The sequence below is a fragment of the Staurois parvus genome, unplaced genomic scaffold, assembly GCF_062004578.1.
Source record: "Staurois parvus isolate SC_StPar_1 unplaced genomic scaffold, SC_StPar_1.0 ptg000425l, whole genome shotgun sequence".
Lineage (NCBI taxonomy): Eukaryota > Metazoa > Chordata > Amphibia > Anura > Ranidae > Staurois > Staurois parvus.
This window is the reverse complement of record NW_028318221.1, coordinates 1272033-1298553: the sequence shown is the minus strand read 5'-3', so window position 1 is coordinate 1298553 and position 26521 is coordinate 1272033. Positions and strand designations below refer to the sequence as shown.

The following is a 26521-nucleotide window of genomic DNA, read 5'->3' as shown; positions in this document are numbered from 1 at the left end:
GTTTTGGCCCCGTGACTGGCCAAAGGAGTGAAGTGTGCAGTGATTCTAAGATCGACGGCACTCATCTGCATGTCATACTGACAGACAGTATTATTTCTCTTCCCCAGCAGACTCCAAGGGCATTTAAATTAAAGGTACAGTGTTCTGCACTAATATTAAGTCTCTCTGAAGCCTAGAAACACCCTTTTTTAAGTTAAATTCACAGCGAATTTATTCGACTCGAATCGAATATTGTCCACGAATTCGCCGAATCAGTCGAATCGAATTTTTCATTTCTTCGCTCATCTCTATTATCTATGTCAGTGACCGTTAACTTGTGATCTGCCTTACTTTCTGCTCATCAGCTATCCTTATTGTTAGTGTATTTTATGTGTGGCTCACGACCATTCCTTTTCTTCCAATGTGGCCCAGGAAAGTCAAAAGGTTGGACATCCTGATGTACTGGGTCCATTTGATCCTTTGCTGTTGTAGACAAGCATCAAGAACACAGTACTTTGAAAACATTTTTGATATCTGACAGCAAATGAATACATTAATGGGTCACTTAATAAGTTTATGTAATAATAAATCATTTTATGAAATTAATTATTATGCCAAATGATTGTGTTCACCTTCATTCTGAAAAATGTAATACTGGTTAGTAGATCGACGGTGGATTTCAAATCTTGAAGTCTTTCTGGACTGCTAGCAGGAAAGTTGTTCTGTCAAAACAAAAAACAGAGAAATAACAAGGTTAAAACATGTACTAACCATTTGTATAATCTGAAAATTTCATCTGTGTTGTTAAAGAAGCAGTATGCCAGTTACAGTGCTCCTTGGCATCTTCTAAACATGAAAAGGTTATTTACTAAAACTGCAGAGTGGAAAATCTGGTGCAGCTCTGCATAGAAACCAATCAGCTTCCAGGTTTTATTGCCAAATCTAAATTGAAGAATCTGATTGGCTACCAAGCACAGCTGCACCAGATTGTGAATGCTCCTGTTAAGTAAATTCCCTCCAAAGACATGATAGTTACATCCTGCCTGTATGTTCTGAAATACAATTTCTTGCATGTAGTGTTTTATATAAATTGTGTCACTACTTATGTCTTATAATGGGATTCTGCTATGGAAACCATGCACATCACATACAGCAAGTAGGAGGAAGCGAGGCTTAGCTTCAAGCAATTCAGAAGTCCTGAAAATCAATCAGAGGATTATAAATGGTACCACAAGTTGTCTGCACTTTTTTAGAGTGTGAATAAACACATTGGCTCCCACTGCTGTCAATAACAACCAGTGAATCAGGGAGGAGAGAGTGGGGGCAGAGCCGAGCAGCTGCTCTATGTGTGAATGGACACACAGAGCAGTGGCTTGGGAGAGAGCCTGCTTGGGTGCCTTCATAGCAAGCTGCTTGTTCAGGGAGGAGGGAGGAGCAGAAGGGAGGACCCAGGAGCACCATCAGGGGATCCAAGAAGAGGTGGATTCGGGCTGCTATGTTCAAAACCACTGAACAGGTAAGAATGACATGTTTGTTATTTATTTTTTTATTGCCTTAATATCACTTTAATTCTGTCATAGGTCAGCAGCCTCCATATTTCTCTCTTGGCAAGCTTCCTTTAAGCAAAGTCCACATATAAACAAAATAAATATATGTGAGCGCACACAAAGAATAAAGCAGCTGTGCACCAGGTAACCATAAAAAAACTCTAAACAGGCAATGTAAATAAGGAGTGCAGCGCTAAAAGGAAATCACAATATGAGTATTCAAATGTATATACACCATTAAATATACAGTTCATTAGGTGACTTGAAGTGACTTGAGGTGCTCCAATGTAACTGTATCCTCTTATGGGTAAGGTGCTGTGATATTAAGTGCGAAAAGAATGCACACTCACCAGAACACGCAATTAAATGAGCCTTTGTGTATATTTCCTGATGTCATCTGCCAATCTGGAAAGTATCTAGAATCCGGTAGACTCCCTCATATGGTCGTGATCACCAGCTGCTCCTGGCGTGCCAATTTTTCCCTCCTTTAGCTATATACAGCAGGTTTCTGTGCCTGTGATGTCACCTCACAGGCACAGGCACAGAAACCTGCTGTATATAGCTAAAGGAGGGAAAAATTGGCACGCCAGGAGCAGCTGGTGATCAAGACCATATGAGGGAGTCTACCGGATTCTAGATACTTTCCAGATTGGCAGATGACATCAGGAAATATACACAAATGCTCATTTAATTGCGCGTTCTGGTGAGTGCGCATTCTTTTCGCACTTAGCATCACAGCACCTTACCCATAGGAGGATACAGTTACATTGGAGCACCTCAAGTCAATTCAAGTCACCTAATGAACTGTATATTTAATGGTGTATATACATTTGAATACTCATATTGTGATTTCCTTTTAGCGCTGCACTCCTTATTTACACAGTCCACATATGTCACAGTACAAATATGAAACTAGAACAGGAGCCTATATTAAATCTACAGCATAGAAAAACATATCACATTTGCACAAATATATATCTGCAGGAAGGTACTGTTTTCTTACCCGGTACATGGAAAGATCGATACGCAAGGAGTTGTGCAGTTGATCTAGCAGCTTTACAAATCTTTCCTTCTGTTAAAGCAAAAAGAAGAGACCACTGAATTTTATTGCAATTATGGCATAGATGTAACTATCATAAAAATGTACATTAACATAAATAAATCATCACATAAATGCCAATTCACAAATTCACATAATGCATGAGTTATTTGTTAATTTTTACTATTGACTTTCTTCTTTTTCATTTCACTAAAGGTTTTTTTTTTTGCAAGGATCTGCTGAATGCACTGTACCTTTCATTGATAGTTCAGCTGAAAAAACACAAGTCCATGAAGTTCTAGTATAAGAAAAAGGTGACGCTACTACACTATATTGCAGATACTTAGACTAATACCAAATATTGGATGTGATAGTGACCTAAAAGTAAGTTAAAAAATGGGGTACACCACTAACAGCATTCAGAGCATAAATCATTATTAATCGCGTTTCTCTGAATTTTCTAGGCCTATATCTCTTAACTTATACAGTAGCAATCTGTGGGGAATTATATCAAGCGTTTTAGTAATGTCGAAGTATTCTATATTTATAGCCACCCCTTTGTCTATGTCACAGCTTCCCCATTAAAAAAAAGTATTTGACAAATTCAGTCTTTCATAAATCAATGCTGGCTATTTCTTATGATACTGTTTTTCAGTAGATAGTCATTTGGCAAGTCCTGAGATATCTTCTGAGCCGTCTAAGTCTGGTTAATACTGCAGTATCTGAACATAGTTAAACAATTAACTTAGCAGTATGCACATCCACATGTAACCACCCATTATACCATCACACATACCATTAATTAGATTATCTTACACACTCACTTTTAGGTCTCTTCTTACACAGACACCACCAACTTTTCTGTTTACCCCATACCTCCAAAAAATAGTACAACCAGGTGTATTAACATCCTGATTGTGTGAACAATCAAGCCCAGATTCTGAAATACCAATCACAGTATTCTCCATCCATTAAAACTTTTGATTTCACATTTTTTTCATCAGACTTCTGAGCAGACATGTTCACCTACTATTACAAATTTGCACAGACAATATAATTTCCAATAAACCCTTGTAAAAACAGCACTGCTCTTGATTCTGTAATGATGGACTCTCAGCTGTTTTCCAGTAGAACACCTCTGAGGTAATAACTGACCTGCCTAATCAAAATCCTCTCTGTGGGCTTGTTCACATGAGCAGCCAAGAGGCAGTAAAAGCAGGTGGATCAGCCATGGTTTTACCACTCCCCAACCATGCACCTAAACAAGCACATGCAGCCTTCCACCACCCATGGAAAAGCAATCTATCACAGATTGTATTTCAGAGGGGCAGCAAGGGCTGTCGTATGTCTGAATGAGCTCTATATCATCTGCCACTAAAAATCTATCAGCATGTCTGAATGAGCCCTATATCATCTGCCACTAACAAATCTATCAACCTACTTCTCCACTGATCACCTCTAAAATGTTCCAGCTAGTAACTACTTCATTACAAGGTTGTCTCAAAGCTGTTGCTCAGTGTTCTCTCTTGCTAAATTTGCAGAGCACATGACTAGACAGCAAGGGGTTTATTTACTAAACCTGGTTGACTCAGAATCTTGTCCACTTCTGCATAAAAACCAATCAGCTTCCAGGTTTTATTGCTGAAGCTTAACTGAACATGCTGAGGTTAGAAACTGATTGGCTACCATGCACAGGTGCCCAAGATTCTGAGTCAACCAGGTTTAGTAAATAATCCCCCAAGAGTCAATAGTCTTGCTCATGTTTGTAACTAGTCTGCAGCCAATTGTAATAAAGCAAAATAATTTATGTGCTTATTATACTACAAAATAGCAGAAAAGTATCTTACCCCAAAGTTTGAGGCAGAGAAGCGATCAGAGGCAGACACATTGGTTGATGCAGTTGTGTGGGCATAGTAGGCATTGATATTGGCGAGAAGTGTGCTCATAACAGCTGGTACTCCAGGACACATATATTTGGAAGATAGGCAGGCAAAATGACTGTAAAACAAGAACACAAAAGTAAATGATAATTGCCCTATATTACAATGATCACAAATTGGGACCTTGGTGCATGTAGTTATATTTTTAACTTACATTTTGCAAACTGGAAGTTTATAACACTTTCTCAATGGCTACCTATTACTGCAAAACAGAAACCTCCATACCTGCTTTACCTAACTATTCTAGTCAATTTAAATATGCTGCAGCCTTGGCTCCTAATTTGCTAACATAAGATTCCAATCAGGGGCTTATATTAATTTTCTGTGTCTAAAGACACAAGCAAACACCTGTAATTTCATGGAGTGGGTTGGGTAATATGATTGTGCAGTAGGGGAAACCTTAACAAAGTTTTCTCAGTGTCAAAAGTCCTTTGTCCTCTACTATATGATAAAGACAAGAACATTTCACCACAAAGATGTTTCTCTTTCCAGATTATTCTTAAATCAGTGTTAGTAGACATACTAATTGGGAAACCTCCTAAGTTAAGAAGGTGAAGGAGATAGACAAAAGACAGTGAACAGATGCATAATTATAGGTGATAAAAACATGACTTTGTAAAACACTGTTGTGAATACTAGGTGGCATCACAGCAGGTTCATATGACAATTTTACATTGGGAGATATAAAAGCCCTTATTTATTGTTAGAAGTCAAATATCAGGTTAGACGCAACAAACAGGCTACATTTGTCTTGTCTACAGCTGGCATGCACATGAAAATACTCAATCCATTGAATTGTAATTGGCTGTTCTACACATGAGAACCATGTAAGAGAAGTGCCTGACTTATTGTACTGAGCAGACCCTTACCTTCTCTTCTGAAGTACCCTGCCAACACTCCTTAGCCCTTCTTCTTATGAGTGCGCGACAGACCCAAGGCCATGGTCAGTAGGCAAGAGGCTAGCCTGCAGTCCCCTCCAAAAGCCCCTATCTCGGTTTGGGTCTGTAACAAGTGACCCCTCAGCAAGCCTTCTGAGGGGATACCCGTGCAGGTGTGCTCCCTTCTGACAAGATTTGACTGGCAGCAGCAGGAGCCAATACCTCCCGCTGTTGCCTGTGTGTCCTGTGAGAAGAGGAAGAGAGGACAGTGGTGCTGCAGACAGGAAAGCATTGGATCGAAAGAGGAGTCAGGTAAATGTTTAGGCACATGATAGGGGAAACTACTGTTGAAGCAGTTTTTACCTTAATGCAGAGAAAGGCATTAGGCTACTTTCACACTGAGGAGTTTTTGAAGCGTTTTTGCATAAAAAAAAGAGCCTGAAAAGCTCAAGAAAAATGCTTTCCTATGTATCTGAATGTATATTTTCACACTGGGGCATTGTGCTTGCGTTCTGGTGTAAAAACTCCTGCTTGCAGCATCTTTGGGGCATGTTTGGTGAGTTAAAAAAAATCCCAAAAACGCCTCTTCCCATTGAAATCAATGGAAAACACCTGAAAAATGCCTAAAAACACCTGAAAAGGGCCAGAAAAGTGAGTCAAAAACACCTCCGAGAAGCTATTTTGGTGCAGTTTTTAAGTCACGTGTCCTAAAAAAAAACGCTCAGAAAGCACGGCAAAAGCGCAGTAAAAATGCCTATGCATTTTTGCTGTGTTTTTGTAGCAGATCAGTGTGAAAGTAGTCTTAAGGTAAAAAATTTCAGTACATGAGAAACCCCTTTAAAAACTTTCAGATGTTCTAATCCCTATCCACTCTGCAAGAACAAGGAAAACATTTTGCCTTTAGTTTTACTTTAATGTTTACTATAAAGCCTCATGCACACTAGATATTTTTACAGCTGCTCCTAGGGGAGTCTGACATTTTTTTTCCCTGCCTCTAAACTCCCCTGTATGTTAATCTATGTGTCCATGCACACATAAACCTTTGGAGGTGTTTACTGGCAGGAAAAAAATCCACTGTCAAAGCATCTAGCATTTTGGCATTTAGCACTTGAGCGTTAATTTCAGTGGCCAGAATAAATTATTTATTAAGGCCAATGGAATGAATTAAAGCCCAGTGCTTAATGCGGGTATACACGTTACACACTTCTACAAGCAACAGCCATTTTTTTCCAAAATGTTGCTGCCAGGAGGAGGCTAAAAGTTAAAAAAAAAAAAAACATCCAGTATGCATGAGGCCTTAAAGTATTACTAAACCCACAACTGTAAAATCAGTCTGTATATGCAGTAAAGCATGCTTGATATACACACTGTGGAACCTAAGTGGTTACTCCTCTGCATTGTGTAAAAAGGATTTTTGATCCTTTCTTCTCTATTCCTCCCCTTCTTCCGTGTCCCCCTCTTATCTATTGATAAGACATATCGTATTGAGACACTCTGCACATATTCAGTTTGGAATGTGTTGCTTCGGAGAGTGCATGTGAACAGCACAGGGCCAATCAGCACTGTGCAGACAGAGGTCAAGGGTTCTGCATCCTCCTAGAGCAGAAAGAAAACTCCTCCTACAAGCTTTAACCAGTGCTCTGCTGAACACTGATAGAAGTGACAAGACTGCTCTAACTGCTGATGAGAAAGGGTATTTAGCAATTTATATTTACTAAAATAATTGCATTTCCATGTAGTGTGTACTGTGGGAGACCAGATACAGTGAATGCAGGGTCCTGAGTTTAGTAACACTTTATAGATTCAATTATTAGGCGATCAAATCAACTAACCTGTAATGAATCTAAATCAAAGCGCTACTGAAGAAACTCAACATTTGAAACTATCGAGTGTGTTGGATGCCTGGTCCTCTACTGCACTCTGTGGTTCATTCTGCCAAAGTTATGTCACTACTGCGTTCTACAGTAGCAATGAGGGAACCAGTATCTTACACTCCTGGAATTGTAAAATTCTTAGCATTTTTCAGTAAAAACTGAATCTTCAAAGAACCAGAGTTTTACTATGCAGGAGGCAGGACAAGTATTAATTGCTTTTCTTAGCAATATCCTAAGTTATTTAGTTATATTTATTTAAATAGAGACTGAGTCATTTAAAGAATTCTGCAGGAGTCAGGTATGTTGCTGTTAGATAATGAGTGTACAGTCTTATGTGGTAAATAAGACTCCCCTATCTTGCTGCTAAATGTGAAACACACAAAACATGAATGAGTCCTTTATCCTTTACTCTTTTTAACTAACAAATACATGTACAGTAATCTATTTTATGTCTATTTGCCCATGTTTAATTCAGTAATTGCAGTTTCTCACGTCATAGCCTGGTATATGGACTCCACTCCGTATCGCATTGCAAATTCATCCACAATTTCCTGGGCAGTCTCATCGAAGTAAACCTTCCAAGCATCATCCCCTTTGGCATCTGGAATTTTCACAACTCCATTATTCTGTACATCTGTTAGGTAGTGGAACAGGTTCTAGAGGTGAAAACAGAAAAAGTACCTTATAAATAGCAATCTTTAACATGTTATATCATCAATATTAATGATATTAGTTCAGAAGTTAAGAAATGGAACAGTATCCCTTTCTTACAAACCTCATGCAAACAGGTGTATTGTACATGATATGGTGCCACCTTCTCCTCTCCTTTGATCTCCACACTGATGTGTAGTCGAATTGCACCAGATACAGCAGACTTATCTGTACGCTTATCTGTAATAAAAAGTCATTTTGTCAGGAATTTTGTACCCTTACATAAAAACAAATCACATATCCAACTCTTCATGGTTACTGTATACACTCTGATTTACTTGGTGTATATGTGTGTCAGATGTAACTGTATGTGAACACAATACATGTATCTTGGTAGGTGAGAGGACTCAAGCAGAATGATCTTACCACTAAGTGCCTGGAAAGAATTTAGAAGCTACTAGGTTTGCTCCATTGTCTACCAATAACTGAACTATAAACTTTGGGGGTTACTGACCCTTGAAACAAACCTGCAGCAGTACCTGAGCAGAAGGTAACAATTCCTTCTCTGCAGGCATACTACTTTTCTCAGTAAAGTGGAGAAGAGCTTCTGTGGTTCAAACTGAAATGTGTAAAACTGCTAATTTGTGGTCTGAAGCACAGGGAAGCATAATGTTGTCTAGGATTCACTTTTTAGGACAAAAAGTTTGTGGAGCATTTACCTGGTATTTCAAAATTGTTCATTCACTAAGAAAATGCAACCATTAATATTTCAATTTTACAGTATGTTATTACCTAGATTGTACCATACATCCATCTCTCCACTCAGAGTTCGGACTTCAATGATGGTTTGGCCCAAGAAATCGTCGGACTCACGCTTAAATCTTTGCTTCACTCTCGATTTTATGTCATCATCCTCATCCCAAACACGGACTTTGATTCGATCTGAAGAGTTATGACACTCACTGGAAATTAAAAATATTGTCATGCCACCAATCCAAAAAATTGGACACACATTAAAATACAACAATAATTTGCAACAGCAGTAAAACATATCAATTAGTCAGTAACAACAATATTTGACTGTTTTGAAAGCTCTAAATTGATGAAAACAAAAATCAAATCTAACAACTTGCTTTCAAATACTGTACTTTACACACCTTTATTATGTTTTACACACAAACAATCTTCCGTTGCTAGATTACCAACTGGCATATGCAGTAATTTAATGAAAGAAAGTGCTCTTCTATTCTGGTCACATATGGAATAATACATTGCTTTAGTTAAGGTGTAAACTTACAAATGAAAATTCTCTTCCCAGACTGGATTAAGGTTTCCATAGATAGTTTTAGTTCTTTTCTTTGTTTTCCCAACCTGCACAGTAACATAGGGGTCACTGGAACCTGTCTTGTCCTTGGCTTGTAGACCTTGTGCACATACCACTGTAATACACCAAGCAAAGCAAAATACATTTACATTTGGTTAAATATGTTAAACTGTTTAAATTATGCCTTCTATATGTTTGGGGAACAAAAATATCTTCCATGTGGCTAGCCCTATTTTAACTAACCTTACAAGCTTCAAATCTTAAAGCATATCTAAACTCAAGAACAAAAATTTAATAACTAATCCTCAAATGTGGTGGATGCATTCATTTTCTATTTTAAGGCTTGTCCTCCTTTTATTTTCACATGGTGATCCTGACAGTAACATACTTCTTGTTTTTGGGTGACAACACTCACTCATCTTACTGTATCTAGAGAGGAGTCAGCCTAGGACAAAACTACAAAACACCACACCCTCTCCTCTTCCACATAAGACAGATGGAGGCAACAGAGAGAGAGCTGAGAGCAATGTAAAAGTTTACCACAGGAAGAGAAAACAAGAAGCTATCAGCTAAAAACATTTCCTAGCAAGATCAGCAGGGATCATTTTGCACACAAGATGCTTTCAATTTTAACTTTAACAGACCAAAAGGTATCAGATAAGAAAAGCTTATTGTTTAAAGTCTACAGTCAATGAAAAACAAATATATAATATTGTTACCAAGAAAATAATCTAATTTTTAGCAACTGTGGAAATGGAAAGGTAACTAAAATACTACAAGCAATGTTAGTGAATAATCTTCTAATTATTAGTAAATTAAGTATTTACAGTTTATTACATAGTTAAAGTATTAGCGAATTATCGTCTAATATTTATTGTCTTTTTTATTATTGTTGTTGGTATGCTCATGAATTTATGATGATATAACAAGGAAACAGAGTAAGTTCATCAAGTTCAATTTTCAATGTAAAATTTCTGTTGTGGAAATAAAAATCCTTCTCCTTATCACCCTCAAAGTCCTTCTTGCCCTTATCAACCTTTTTCTAATAATTCTAACTGGAGGTGTCATCCCTATTCAAGATAACATCCAATCCATTTTCATATACTGTAGGTCAAAACCTTAGCTGGCAGAGGATTCTAAATGTTTTATCTTCAGGCACAAACAGATGTTCCATTTTCTGTACAGTCCTACTTCTTAAAAACTCCTCACACAACTATTTATACTGTGACTTCTAAAATATTCTTTACAAAAAATACATTATTTATATCTTGTATGAGGTACCCTATTCCCAGCGAAAACAAAACCAGTTGAAGTAATGTTTTGGTATTCTCAATTTTTTAACAGATAGGGATGTACTGTTTCTGAACACTCATATATAAGTGAATTGATGCACCAGTTCAATTTACTGTTATCCCCCTATCCTCCTGAAGCAGTGGGGTCATCTCACAAAAAGTGTTGAGGAATCAAGTTCCCTAGGACAATCAAATAAGATAAATATTATTGCTGACATTGATTGACAAGGATTATCCAAAACCACTAGCAGATATATGCTATTAACATTTATAAGTAAGAATGCCAAGGGATTCTGCATGCGGAAGAAGTCACACAACCCTTTTGGGGTTTCTTTTAACATGGTTTATGTTATGTGTAAAATTATTTTAACAGATATATCAATACATTTGTACAAATTTTAAGATTATGTATGTGTAGTCCTTGGGCACCTAAAAAGTCTATTCTCAATTGTAGGGTTTACAATTTATTATAATTGGCAAGTGGTTCCCCTTGCACATAAACCACCAAAGAAATTTATGGGCTCAAAACTGTAATGAGTATTCTAGATGAGGACTGAGAATGATTTTGCGTAAAACCCTGCTTTTCATTTTGCTCCTGTTCCCTTTTAATGCAGCAATGGCTTTTGTTAGTCTTTGCAGCACCTGCTCATCTACCCCTGTAGCCAAATTCTTTTGTGTCTAATTTAAAAAAGTTTATTTTTTATTTTGTAGAGTGTATCTACATTTTACAAAGTGAAAGTCAGCGATGTTCATTTTGAACCCAATCTTGTTTCAACATCCCAACTGTTTCAAATTTCCCTTGCATATGGTTGGGTAATTAAAGCAAATAAAGATTCCCTTTATTTACTTTTCAAGATGAACATTCACTTTGCTAGGTGAGCAGCCTTTGTTCCCTTAGTAAATCAACCCCATTACATGAAGCAGGGGATTAGGGAGTATATAATGTACAGCACAGTTGGCAGAATGATTTTATTGGGTGTATAATGTAAGGCATCCAGCAAAATTCAAGTGGTGTGAACTACGTAACATACAACACAGAGTGGTTTACATAATGTACAGTATGTGGAGTACGTAATATATATAAAGTAATAAGTAAATCAACTCCAATATGCTTGATATCATATACTCTCCAGCTCCACATTGTAATGTCTTATATCCTTTATATAGCTGAACCACATCCCCGCCACACTATAGCAGATAAAATGCTACAGGGCGGCAGGGGTGCACAAAATCACGTATATATACGTGATTTTGCATTCCTGGGTAGGGGGCACAAGTGAACCGCCCGCATGCCCTACCAGCACCGCCATTCGAGGCCACGGCTGTCAATCACCGGGTCCCAGCCAGTGATTACCCGCCAGAGCCCGGTGATTACTGAGGATCTCCGGCAGGGAGGAGGGCTGCTTTGTTTACTAACAATTCTCCTCCCTGTCAGCTCGCGCACAGTGCTCTGGATGGCTGTGCACAGCACAGCCAACCAGAGCAGTGTGAGAACAGTAAAGCACACAGACACCGTCCCCTATTAAAACACTCCCTGCACAAAGTTAACTGTTTGATCGCCCCTCATGTTAACCCCTTCCTGCCCAAAGCCATTAGTATAGTGTCAGTGCTTTTTTTTAGCACTGATCACTGTATTGGTGTCAATGGGGATGTCAGTGACAAGTCAGTTCCCGCCAGTGTCAGAATGCCTGCTGCAGTCCTACTATAAGTCACTGATTGCCACCATTATTAGTAAAAAAAAAATTCCAGTATCTATACTGCCATTTGTAAACACTATAACCAATTAATTTACACGTATTGAGATTTTCTTTAGCAAAGACATGTAGCAGAATACATTGCAGTGCCATAACGCAAAAAATGGCGGTCAGGAAGGGGGGTAAATCCTCAGGAGGGCAAGTGGTTAAGGAAGACATTTTTTCAAGGACACTGAAACAAATATGTTTATAAACTCTCCCACCTACCAGTGATGCTGATCTTTGCTGACCACTTGGATGTACCATCTAGTACACTCTGTTTTACAGCTTTGATTTGATGAGCATGTGTGGCTTTGGGAACTCCAAAAACTTCTTGAATGAGTTCAAAAATCTCTGGCTTGTTTCTTTCACGGATTTTCATTCGATCTTTCAGAACCATGATAATATTATGTGTGCGATCTTCTGCCCCGTGCTTTGAGCTCTTCTCTGCTGCTCCTGTTAAGATTTAACACATTAAATATAACTGATAACTTTCAGAATAAAATATTAGGGATTAACTGAAGCCACATCTTCCTGGATCATGTTTTAAAATACAGAAATTGATTAATCAACTATGACTGGCAGGTGAATATCACATCTATAAATATGGAAAGCCTCCCATGGAAAGTTGACCAAATTATGGCAAACACATTTTAATATATAAAACAACAACAAGACAGAGAACACACCTGCATAATAATAATTTAATGAATGAAAACTTAATAATAAAATGCACCTACAACAGAGAAAGTGTAAAGTATCTGTGGCCTGGAGTAGTTCCCCAAAGTCTAGTTCAAAAGAACACTCAAACGTGGCCAGTAATTGGGGTAGGAACAGAAGTTATCCTAGAATTGGCTCAGTGAAGTGTTCTGAGGCAGAGAGGTGATGACGTTCCTGACAAAGTAGGTCAAATAATGGAGTGGTGGTCACAGTGGCGCATTTTGGGGTGGATCCCCTTTGTCAAGCCTAGTGATCACAGTGTCAATGTAAATTTAAAACATGAGACAGGTTCTCTTTAAGGAAATACCAGGGGTCTATTAGGTAAAGCACAGGCTGTGCCCATTAATCCTCTACCCTGGCCAGGGAAGCCAGGGTTTGACAGTGCTGAACCTTCCAATTTTAGAACCAACCACGCTTGTTAGAAGAAATCATTATATCAAATCTTGCAGATGGCAAATAGGGAAACACGAGAAAAAAAAGGGAAAAAAGACCCATAAGTTAAAATATCGGTTTACAAAATCCCCTTATTTCTGATGGTGACCAGAAACACAATTCAGTTTTACTAAAAAAACCCCCAAAACACTATAAGTACATAGAAGACTTACGCTGTAGGCAGTCTGCATTTAAGAGGTCCTGGCATTTTTCATGGCACTTAACTCCACATTCTGTGCAGCGCATACCCTGACGGGCAATCCCCCACAAAAGCCCTTCACACTCGTAACAATAAGTAGGGGTCGTGGCAGTCCACACCTCGAAATTGTGAGGAGTTGTGCTGGAAATTGGATAAATTAAAGCTTGCAGGGCCTTCTTGTAAACATGATTTTTCTGGTTAAAAAAAAAAAGGAAAAAAAATCTTTGATGTTAGCACAAAAAACTACACCAGTAACAATTGTTTGGTTCTAATTTAAAGTACTTACTAGCTCTTCATTGTTTAAAGTGCTTGTTGCAAGTGCAGATGTTATGCCTGCTTTTCGAGATTGTACCAAGGACTGGAAAAAAAAGACAAGTAATGTAATAAATAATAAACAATAATTTAATAGAAAAATACATTTTTTAAGAACAAATTTTCCATTAAAATTACTTCTAAACGGAAACAATTTAAAAATGACCTTTGAAACCAAACATATTTTGAAGTTCTTGCAGATTTTTTCAGATATAACATCTTCAAAAATACTATTATTATACAGGATTTATATAGCGCCAACAGTTTGTACAGCACTTACAATATAAAGGGGCACAGTAAAATTACAATGCAATTCAAAACAGAAGGAATAGGAGGGTTCTGCACATGGAGCTTGGAAGGGGCAAATTCTGGAAATGTTGGAGGTTAAGGCAGCAAGATTTAGCCAGTGATTGGATGTGGGGCTCGAAGGACAGGCCAATTTAGGATTACACCTAGCTCCCTGTCATGTACAGAGGGACCAATGGTTGTGCATTGATCTCAATGGTAAAGTCGTGAAGGGGGATCGGGGAGGAAGAAATAGAAATGTTTGACTTCAAAAAGAGCCTTTTGTCTTACAGGGAAAAAATAATTGCTTATTGTTATCATATACACTAGCACACGTGTCTGGACAGAATTAAATGACCCAGAATTTTGTATTTGCAAAGCAATTTGTAGGCAAATTTTGCATATGCTTCATGAGTTTAGGCTAGCACTGCAATGTTCATTTTCAGACAATTTTTTTTTTACATTTTGAACAGAGAATATGGGTTTTCCATGTTCCCATCTGGTGACCATATAGGATAAGGAAGAACATCTCAATAGAATCGCAAACAGCAATAAACCTCTGACAGAGTCTCTAAACCTTTTCCATTCTTACAAAAAAAAAAAAGAAAACACATTTATTGCTGTTTGTGTTGCTTACCAAGAGGTTCCCCTTTACTTCCTGGTCTGGTGATCACATGGTAAAACTGTAGAAATCTCACAAGCGGGACAGGCTTAAAAACCCCATTTTATCCAGATTTCTTTTTTTTTTTACAGTCTTAGTTTAAAGAGTAACTGCACTTTTGTTGAGCAAAAAAACATTCCCTTCTGGGTGATTTATATATATTGCAAGAATTTGAACAAATTTTGTTGCAGATTCCTACATTTTGTCATTCTGAAGAAATAGCTATTTGTTTGTCTGTGTCGAAGTGCAAAATTAATGTGAATGGGAGTGACTTTATAATTATCAATCAACTGCCGTACTTACAGGGATTATCTATAGTAAAGAACAACCGTGCAGTTGCCCTACTGTAAAACCTTTATTAAATAAAAATGAATGCAATAAGTTGCACTCACAAGATAAAGGAATTGCAGGCCTATTTGACATGTATGGGTCACCCCGCTCCAATATCCAATTCCACTCTAGTGTGTAAATGTTCAATTGTGTGATGAATAAAAAGCCTAAAGCCTAAAAGGCTCAGAAACACACAGATTACTTGGTCCCACAGGCACTGACAGGCAGAACGTGTAGTGCCAACTTCGCATGCGTCTGGCTCTACGCTAGGCCAGGGCCACTCATAACAACCAGGAAGGACCAGACAGCAAGAGAAAGACAGGAAGTGTACTTAAATTGCCAGGTCCTGACTAGTGCCTTTTTCAGCTTTTTAATTTTTTGCACTTACAGGAAAGTGGCAGCATCTGCATCCCTTTAAACGTGATTTCCCATTGGCACTATTTCACCAAAAATTTAATTTTTGTTGCAGAGGATACATAAAATCTGACTTGTATCTTAGTGTAGACTTCTGGGAAAAATCAGTAAGCCAATCACACAAGCAGGAAATTACATGTCTGGGGAGGGGGGTGTTCTGTACAACATCTGTGAATGCTTTCAGGTCGCCATATTGCATTGCATTTTACAGAAAATTACAGTGGCTACAGATTAAAAAGGAAAAGTATTTGTTAATAATATTCAATACAATATGACTTGTGTACCAATTGTATGCTATATTTTTTTTTATTTGTTATTTTTTTCCCACGACAGTGGAGATACCCTTTAAGTTCCACTTTACAAACTCAAAGGTCAGGTTTATTGAGTGAATATATTATTGATATTTTCAGTTTATTATAGAATTCCAAAATGGAATTACTACAGCCAAACAATAACAGTGTTTTCCAGTATAGGCATTTTGGGGTCCATACAGTTTAATTGTATAATAGCATCTTACAGAATGTGCAATCCCTTTAGACACATGTTTTAAGTTGAACTGTACAAACTGAACTACTTGGGAGTGGAGGAAGAGAAATGGCATGACTACCATTAGAGGAAACTGCAAAAAAAACCCTTAATTTGTAGAAGGCCACAGTGAACTGTTGGCAGAGGGGTAATTTACTGTGCATGCAAGTATCTTCCTGTGCATGTGCAAAATTTCAGGCTTCGGCTTGCATACCAGATTCCATGTACTGGTGCTTGAAAAAGACATATGCTTCCTTTTAGCTACATCAACAAGGGTAAGGGTTTTTTGACATGCCTGGTACATGCACATTTCATTGCCACATTAAATGAAGCCACATTAGTGTTTGCTTTTTTCATTGTTAAGTAAAATGTCCATCTGCATATTGGAGACTTCTGGGAACATAGGGCACATAAACAGCATAATTTGAATGTTCAATATGCACAGCAAACTAGGGCCAACCCCAAAACATCAGTGTACAATCAGCTACATTCAGGGATCACAATCTCTCTGTGCGTCTACATTTGCTACATCTCCTCAATGGAAACGTATTGTAATTGTTTATCCCTGTTCTTGTTCATTTGCTTTCATCAATCGGCATCAGCATGTCTCTGTAAATCTTAAATGCTAAAGAAAATATAATGAAATATAAATTACCATTGCCTTTACAAATGGGGAAAGCATGGAATAAAAAAATGAGAAAAAGGTTATTGAATTGAAAAAAGAAAAAAAACAGCTTTAAAAGTATTTTTAGCTAAAACTCACCAAGTCGCTGACAAGAGGTATGGGTTTTCTCTTTCGTATGTCCGGCATACTGTCAATAATTATCAGACCACCAGCAGGCCTGACAGTGAGCATGGCAACAAGAACAAAGTGCATAAGATACTGAATAGGGTAAAAAAGGTCAACTATTTTGTCATAATACATATGAAATGTTATTTCTACATAACAGAATGTACCTTGTTTGGTACATAACTTTGCAGCAGTATTTTTACTTTGTATTTTTAAACTTAAGTAAGTGCATTGAAAAGAAACAGGGTCAACTGGAAAAGGTACATGACTATTCAGAAGCTACATGAAGGCACCAATGGCTTCCATGATTTTCTTCACAAATCCTTACAGGATGTCTCCAATTTACAATCCTACCTCAATGCACTGTTTAATTGGGCAACTATGCGGCAAATGAGGTTTAATGTTGATAAATGTAAGGTTATGCACTTGGGGGCTAAGAATATGCATGCATCATACATACTAGGGGGGGTACAATTGGGGGAATCAATGGTGGAGAAGGATCTGGGAGTTCTGGTAGATCACAAGCTTAATAATGGCATGAAATGCCAAGCTGCAGTTTCTAAAGCAAGCAAAATCCTCTCTTGTATTAAAAGAGGTATAGACTCCAGAGAGAGAGAGATATCATATTCCCCCTGTACAAATCATTAGTAAGATCTCATCTGGAATATGCAGTTCAGTTTTGGGCACCAATTCACAAAAAGAACATTAGGAAACTTGAGAAAGTGCAGAGAAGGGCAACCAAACTGATAAGGAGGAGCAAAGCTATAAGGAAAGATTAGAGGAACTGAATTCATTCTCTCTTGAGAAGAGGAGATTAAGGGGGGATATGATCAACATGTATAAATACATCAGTGGTTCATATGGTGAACTCGGTGTAGAGTTATTCACCCTGAGGTCATCACAGAGGACAAGGGGGCACTCTTTACGTCTGGAGGAAAAGACATTTAATCTCCAAACACGGAAAGGTTTCTTCACAGTAAGAGCTGTTAAAATGTGCAATAGACTCCCTCAAGAGTTGGTTCTGGCCAGCTCAGTGGATTGCTTTAAAAAGGACCTGGATTATTTCTTGGATACACATAATATAACTGGATACTAACATTTATAGGTAAAGTTGATCCAGGGAATATCCGATTGCCTCTCGGGGGATCAGGAAGGAGGTTTTTTTCCCTGCAGGAGCAAATTGGCTCATGCTGTGCTGGGTTTTTTGCCTTCCGCTGGATCAACTGTGGGTGTAGGATTATAACTTTTTTTTTTTAATGGTTGAACTGGATGGACTCCACGAGATGAGATTTTTCATGGTGCACCAGGCCTAGGGAGATTGACAGTTGTTTTGTGTTTCTTCCAATTGTGAAGGATTGCACCAACTGTTGTCACCTTCTCACCAAGCTGTTTGGCGATAGTTTGGTAGCCCAGTCCAGCCTTGTGTAGGTCTACAATCTTTTCCCTGACATCCTTGGACAACTCTTGGGTCTTTTAATGATAGGGAATCAAGTACTTATTTCCCTCATGAACATGCAAATCAGTGCCTAATTTGTTAGACATGCATTTCTTTTGAATTTTTTGTTGCTATTCTGTCTCTCAGTGTTACAATACACCTACCATTCGATTTTTAGACTGATTATTTCTTTGTGAGTGGGACAACATTGAAAATCAACAGGGGATCAAATACTTATTTCCTTCACTGTACATACAGTATATACCATTCTTGTTTAAAAGAAAAGCACTATAAAACACCGCCACGTATATGTATGGATGTATAAGTATATTCATATTAAGAGCACAAATATTTTAGGAAATGACTTCAGTTGATAAAAAGCTGTCCTTTCACATACCCATCTTTAAACCACAGTGACTTTGACATATCTCCACTGCCTTCACCTCTCGCCTGCAAGAGAAAAAGTGAGCGTTTATGTGCTGAAATTTTATTTTAGAGGATAATAATTTGTGTGTTTGCATATATGCTAATTCACTGTTGCACATTTGGCCTAATTGTCAAACTCCAGCTTTCTGGTATCTTTCATATTGTAACACAGCAAAGTAATTCATTTTGTTCATTGTTACACAGAACTATAGACCCTCGAGAGGCTGTCTATGGGAAAATAGCTCTCAGCACGCATACAGCACAAGGAAGGCAGCGTACCAGCAGTGAAAAAACTATTTCTTTAAAGCACTGAGTTGTCACCTGTGAGGAAATAATTTTTGTTGGCTAAGCCACTGGGCTGATACGCTAAATGCTACTTTTCTTGTTGTCCATAGCAACCAATAAACTAACAATGATTCTGGCTGCTATGGGTATCAACATGTTTTACTGTTAGCACACGTATCACTCATCAGTCCCCATGTGTTAGCTATCTCTCCTCAACAGACTCAAGCAAAACACTAAAGTGTAATTCCAGTCAAAACATTTTTGTTAGCTCAGGAAGGCTAAAGTTTCTATTGGTGTCTAAGTTTCCACTAGGGAAGTAGTCCTTAATATCATCATGACTGGAAGTGAGGGGAAATCTCTTAATTTCAAAACTATTTTTTAGTAAAGCAGAGAAGCGTAAGATCCTCATTTGGGGAGATTTGCTTTATTTTGTATTCAAACAAACAAATGGACTGTGAGGAATCTTTATAACAGGAGAGGACAGAACAATAACCTACCTGATGGTGAGTACACAATAGTTTTTTTTTTTTATTTAACCCAGGAGGCTGAACAATAAAAAAAACCTGAGAGATTGCCATACTAACACAAGCGATGTTAGTGCAGCATTATCCCCCGTTTTCCTCCACTTTGCCATTGTATTCTGACAGGGTGACCGACCCCCTGACAAAACACACTGATCAGCACTGACAGCTATTGGCAGCCAGCGCTGATCAGTTTCTGGTCAATTGCTGGTTTTCCAGCATGCCCATTCAACAGAAGTCGGTTGTAAGTTCCTGCTGGACCATCTGATTTCAGCAGTTTTTCAGCCTGTATGTACAAGGTTTAAGAATGTCCATACTGAAGAGTTTCCCTGGGATGGAAAGGTATGGAAACACAGTCAATGTGGATACAGAAACAAAAATAAATCTACTTTAATAGTTCCGAGGTAGCAACAAAGATAAATTAGGGCTTGTGTTAATGAGCTTTTGTTTGTTAGAACTGCTTCTTTCCTCATACAGGTCTATAGGATTGCAAAAACAGGTGAAGCAGGCAAAATGCAGGCCAACAGTACCCACAATGAATTCTGAATAGTCTGAGAAGTATCTCAAACTGATGTGATGCCAAACGCAATCTGCATTTGCCTAATAAAGTCTGCCAACACAGATCCCAACTGTTGTCTTGTTACAGATGTATACAGTATAGATACTTTCTACAGCCTACCCTAAAACCAAACTTGTCAGGAAGGTGTAACTTAACAGTAATTAGTAATAGGGCTGTTGTAACATAGGTTACAAAACAAATATGGATAAGGGTACATAGAAGTAAATTACTTTTCTTGAATCACTTTTCATAAAGCAAAAGAAAACACACACATACATACATTGCAAATTGAGAATCAAATATTGTTATATTAAAATACACATACACAAACAAACACACTGCATATTAATAATGCATACAATAACAAAAGAAAATAGTGAATGATTTAAATGAAATTATAGAGGACATGAAATGCCATATAATGTTGTTATTAGTTATTGGTACAAAAAAATGTTGTCATACCAAAAACTCAGTTGCTTGAGCTTGGCAGATGGCAATTATTCACTAAATACAGGGACTTTTGCTTGATTGACTTTTTCACTAGCAATTATATACTTTTCCTCTAAGTAGTTTGGTAAAACTGGTAAACTTGGTAAAACATGGTAAAATTGGTAACCTGACAAATAGAAACTAAAGGCCAGCCACTAGAGGCTAAAATCTGTGTCCCTCGATGGGCTCTGAGAAATGGCTTTTACAGTGAATACAAAATCCTATTTACTCTATTATATTGTCTATTAAGGGGCACAGCTTGAATATAAATAAGCAATATAGGGACATCCAAAAGTAGTCCAGAGGGGCAGACACATCAAAACAACACAAGTGAACCAGCCCTAGAAGAAAAAATTCACAAGGGGAAATGGTGCATTAAACAGCTGTTTTAAGAAAAATACATGCAATTAAACAAAAATAGCATCCAGAAAGGTAGATATATTGACCTCAAAAAACCTGGAGAATATGTGAACAGAAGCCTTACAGATCTGATACACAGGAGTCTGACAATAAAAAGGTCAAGAAAGGGCCCTTTCTCATGGACATTCAGTCTAGAACAGAAAACGGATGTAAAAACTAATGTAAACTGAATCAGATTTTTCTTAGCAAAAACGTGACTGAACAAATGATGCCTGAGTGTGAAAGGACCCAACTACTCACTGCCCTAACAGGGTTGGCTTTAACGGTAAAGGAGGCACTTTATCACATAACTGATAGCAACACACAAAAACCTGGCAAAGCCACATAGAGATGTTAGAACTAGAAGCTGGAGGACCACTTTTCTGCCTAAAAGAAGCAGTGGCTGAGAGGTAAACCATATATGCCCTTACCACATCCAGGCAATGGAGAGAAAGTCTTCTGTGTGAACAGGGTTTGGATACAATAAAAGTAATACAAAACACCACTTTGGGCAAAAACAAGGGTGTTGGTCCCAAAACAACCTAGTTTTTAATTATGATCAAATGGGACATTTGCAAGACAATGCAGATAATTGGAAGGCCGACCTGACAGCCACAAAAAAAAGGATGCCTTGCAGCATAACAACATCAAGGAAATATATAAAAAAAAGGTTCAAATGAAGTGCTTTGTAACACTGAAAATACTAGGATTAAATATCACAGTTGGAGTGGGGTCAAACAGGAGGAAATCCTTGAATAATAGTACAAAGTAGTGAATTGGTAGCAAGGTGACATTAGGAAAGAACAGACAGGGCAAATACCTGATCCTTTATGGTGCTAGGAATAAAATATTGTTCTATCCCCCAAGGTAAGAAAAGAACATGACCTGAAGAAAAGACCTCTTTTGACAAGAAGATCTACAAGCTTTAAGCATTGTCAGAATTAAAGAATCCACAATGTCTTTGTCTCTCAGAACCTGGTTCATCCATCAAAGCCATCAAAGTCAAAGACTAAAAAGCATGGTGGAAGATTGGTCCTTTAGAGAAAAGATCTGACCGATCTGGTAGAAACCAAGGAGTGTCAGCTAACAGATGAACAAGGTTGGTCTACCACTTTCTTCAAGGCCAATCTGGAGCTAAGAAAATTACTGGACTGCCCTCTGTTTGGATAGTTGATAGATAGACGAAGGCGTCTCCTGCACTGAAAGCCGATTGAGGAATTGGCTTGGGTGAGGACACTGTTGAATCCCTGGACAGGTAAGTGTTCTTATATTAACAATCAGCAGCCACAGTATTTGTAGCTGCTCACTTTTAATTTTTGGGGTTCAGGCTGTAGCTCCACTTTAACACCATTGCTAGTTAATAGAAGTGCTTTGAATGTTAATACCATCAATCAAAAAGCTTATATGCAGCTCCCTGTCAGGTTTGAAGTTGCTGAACCTGATGCAGTTTAATTAACCTCTCCAGTAGTAGGAAGATGCTGGCTTTAAAGGAGAAGTAGGGGCAAACCTTTTTGATCCTACTTTTTTGGTCCTGCTTCCCTTAGTTCTGCACTCTTGGGACCTGTATTTAGCCAGCAGTGGGCTAAAGTCCGCTGTCGGATGACATCTTTCAGCCATACTAGACTCTGGAGGGATCCTGACATTAACTTCGGAATCCACTCAGATGCCTGACTGGCAGCTGCCTCAGCCTCTCAACGTGCCACTGGGGGTTTGAGCCAACTGCTCCTGCCCCCTCCATAGCCCAGCACTCCACTGAGTGTTGGAAGGGCAAAGCAGAGAGCTGGTGACTGATAGTCAGTGGTTTTTGATTGCTCAGTCTCAATCTTAAGAGTCGGCAGGGGGACATATGCAGCATCAATTTACAGTAGCATCCACCTAGTTGAGTATGATTTTTTTTTTTTATGAATACCGCACTTCTTTTTTAAAGGTTTTCAGGAGAAGGCCCAAGTATTCCAAATGATGTGAATCAGAGATGACTTCTTAGAATTCCAGGATCCATCTGAAGTTATCCAAGCTCAAGAGGTCAGAGATATCTGCTCTTGTAGCAACAAAAGCAATGCTGACCAAAAGCATCCTAGAAAAAGAAGATCAAGAACTGGAACAAGGATCTTTGTACATACCCTCTGAACAGCAAAGCAAAGAGAAATCTGAAGATCTGCAAAGATGGGAATGTGAAAATATGCATCCATGATGGATGCCAAGAAATATCTGCGATGAAGAGACAATACCTAAATGAATGATTGTTCTAAAAATTACCAAAAGCACAAAAAGGAAAAGTGCTTTCTATGGGTTTTTGAACCACAAACAAGTTTGGTTGGAGTCGGAACGTAATCACCTAGTTCAACAATCTCTGAAAAACTGAAGAAATACTTCCCACACCCATGTGGCTTCCCCAAGTCTCCAGGAAAGCCACCAGCCCCCCTCCCCACCAAAAAACACATCACTAATGGAGCTGTTGGAGGTATAGCTACAGGTGCAGACAGATTTAAACACAAGTTTTGATCACCTGGGTTCAGATCCTTAACATAGAGTTCTTACCCCCATCACCATTTCAATAGTTTAATTCAGCAGGAGCTGAAAGCCAGATTGTCCTGTAGATCAAGATAGAACAAAAACTGGTTGATGTTAGCCTGTTATTACTTTGTACAGGTTGAGCAGTTGCAACTTGGTGTATTCACCTGTGAATCCAGCCACAGGCATGAGCTGTATATGCACTGCAGATGTGAGTAAAATCCTGCGTGAAGGAGACTTTAGTGTAATTGGCAACGTGTGAGGTGGAGAGGATTGCAGTTTCTAGGGGGCTGCCCATCAGTTTCTTTGTGTTTCATGTCCATTTCTCCTGTAGGCAGCAGTATAACAATATATTGTTTACCAACAAGTTGTGTTCCTCAACAGATGATATAGAATAATTTTTAATGGGCTGCGTAAGGCACTGCAACAAATCACAATGCTCGAAAATATGTGCATTGCAGCAAAATGTGGTTTGCTTTGAAAGCATCCTTACACCTTGTTTACAAAGGCCTTGAAAATAGGTGTTTGGATCTTGTTTTTAACCTCTTCCTGACCGCCTGTAAATTCACAATTGTTAAAACAGGAGGTATACACATGGCAGCGTCAGCGTTTCTTTGCAGTGAGGCAAAGATAATGCTGCCTGCAGAGTGTGGCAGGTACTGATGCCTTTCAACCACCTGCATTCACTTCTACTGAAATTGCCATTTGCAACAAAATTAAAAAAAAATCTCAAAGGGCGTTTGAGGAACATTGCTTGACATGACTTAACATTCTGTGCGATGCATCTGAAATGCGTATTAATGCCATAGGCATGTTAATACATGTTAAAGGCTGCTTTAAAATTCAATGCCTTTGGAAACTTAGCCTAGACAAACTTTTTACCCCTCCCTAAGTAATATGTGCAATTAAAATAATGGAAGCTGTATAATACCATGGATGTGGATAAATCAAAAGAATTAGGTTGTTGCAAGGGAAAATTACAAAAAATAAGATTTTAACTTGCATATGATTGAACACAGCTTTATCTTACTTGATAAGCTCTGTTAACATTACTTTTGCAACGTGAACATTATAGAACAGTCCTCTACTCCTTTAGTAAGTCAGCCCCAATTTATGTGGGCTTGTTGTGACAGGCAACACGTTTAAGTCAACACTACAAGAAAAGTAGTCATTAGTGTGGATATGGGGTCTAGTAATTACATATATTTTGTGCACATAAAGTACCCACCATATTTGTCCTACTGCCCTTAAAGCCCAACTGGAGTCACAGAAATAGATATGAAGTCAGACAGACTTTGTATTGACAACCTCCATTTTTCTAGACCTACATATACTGTCACGTTACAGTTGTTGTACAATTTCTAAAGATGACTTTAGGCACAACAGTAAAACTGGGCATAGACTGAATGCAATTCAGTAGGTTCAGCAGGGACCAGCCATATTTCGATCTGATTGTGGTCCTCTTTGTTCAACAAAAGTTAATCTTTAGAACAATATATGTCAAAAAGACACACTGAAAAGCTTTTGTAGATCAGCGACTGCACCCACTGGTCGTTGTATTCTGACAGCAGTATGAGCCATGTCAGAATACAATGTCCCTGCGGGGGGTGGATGGGTTGGATGGAATTCGTCCACTTGGATGGAGGGAACTGTTTTTTTGTTTGTTCGTTTGTAATGTAATAGATCTGGGCAGACACAACTTCTACCCTTCTTTGCAACACAAATATGTGGGGTGGCACTTGTAATGTAAGATGTGGTGGTTACTCAGTTAAGCCAGCACAAAGCAATGGAGTTTGAGGAATGGAAACATAATTTTCATTTAAAAAGAAATAATTTTTTTTTACGGGTTAAAATAACTCTATTAAAACAGTTTAATACTGTAAAATACTTATTGTATTTTTTTAATCTATTCCATTGGTCCTATTACTTTTAAACTATTTTATTAAAACGTTTATTGAAATTATTCCATTTATTTAAAATATATTATAAATGACTGAACTTACTGTCCTACTGTCTATTGTCACTTGTGTCGTTTTGGCTAAAATGTTTTACTTCAGAAAGAAACCTTACTACAGTGCCTTTAAAAATAATTCACCCCCTCGAAAGTGTTCCTGTCAAAGTGAATACAAATCTCTACAAATCTCTAAAAACAATTAAAATGAAAAAAAAAGATAAAATGATTGACTGTTTAAGTGAACATCCCCTTTTCCTTAGGCTGGCCATAGATATTTTTTTTTTTAAATCAGCCTCCTAAACACAAACAAGGTGGATGGAGCAATCCCCACCGGACATTGAATTCTGACAACGGGACCCAGTGCTGTCAGTACATAGTGAACAATGGATGCAGCAGTTGATCAACAAATGCTTTCCAACTTGTCTCTTCAACAAAAGTAGATCAGGATGGCCACATATGGCCAGCTTTAGCATTTAGTAGATGCACTTTTGGCAGCATTTGCATCCTTAAGTCTGTGTGGATACGTATCTATCATCTTTGTAGGTTTTTCCCACTTCAGTTTGCAAAACTGGTCTAGTGCATATTGTTGAACAGCCTTTTTTCAAATCCAGCCACAGTGGATTCTCCATTGGATTGTGATCTGTATCCTGACTTGGCCATTAACTTTGTTGTCCTGCTGAAAGACAAATCTTTTGCCAAGTTTCGGGTGTCAGGTAAGCTGTATTAGGTTATCATCCAGGATTACCTTGCATATTTATTCTACCCTCACAAGCCTTCCTTGGCCTGCCACAGAAAAACATCCCCAGAGGTGACAGGATGATGCTGTCACCACCAAAATTATGCATTTATGATCAAGCGAAGTGTATAGCTTATGCTAAAGTGGTTGCTCTAATAGCCACAAAGTGCATTCTTGGTTTTATCGCACAATGGAACCTTTTTCTAGCTATATCCAGGGTCTCCCAGGTGCCTTCTGGGAAATTGTAGGTTAGACATTATGTACTATAAGGGTACATTACA

General features: G+C 38.2%; 1 protein-coding gene across 1 annotated transcript in view; it reads right to left on the bottom strand.

Moving 5' to 3' along the window:
- Nucleotides 1-26521, bottom strand: part of UNC13A (unc-13 homolog A) — a 227412-nt gene that overhangs the window by 112448 nt on the left and 88443 nt on the right. Inside the window, exons 13-25 of the mRNA XM_089687413.1 lie at nucleotides 18758-18810; nucleotides 16899-16977; nucleotides 16791-16796; nucleotides 13895-13966; nucleotides 13583-13802; nucleotides 12486-12713; nucleotides 9206-9347; nucleotides 8701-8870; nucleotides 8033-8148; nucleotides 7750-7913; nucleotides 4413-4563; nucleotides 2530-2598; nucleotides 612-701 (exon numbers count right to left, since the gene is read on the bottom strand). Coding sequence (XP_089543539.1) covers nucleotides 612-701; nucleotides 2530-2598; nucleotides 4413-4563; nucleotides 7750-7913; nucleotides 8033-8148; nucleotides 8701-8870; nucleotides 9206-9347; nucleotides 12486-12713; nucleotides 13583-13802; nucleotides 13895-13966; nucleotides 16791-16796; nucleotides 16899-16977; nucleotides 18758-18810 — 1560 coding nt within the window. The remainder of the gene's footprint in view (nucleotides 1-611; nucleotides 702-2529; nucleotides 2599-4412; nucleotides 4564-7749; nucleotides 7914-8032; nucleotides 8149-8700; nucleotides 8871-9205; nucleotides 9348-12485; nucleotides 12714-13582; nucleotides 13803-13894; nucleotides 13967-16790; nucleotides 16797-16898; nucleotides 16978-18757; nucleotides 18811-26521) is intronic.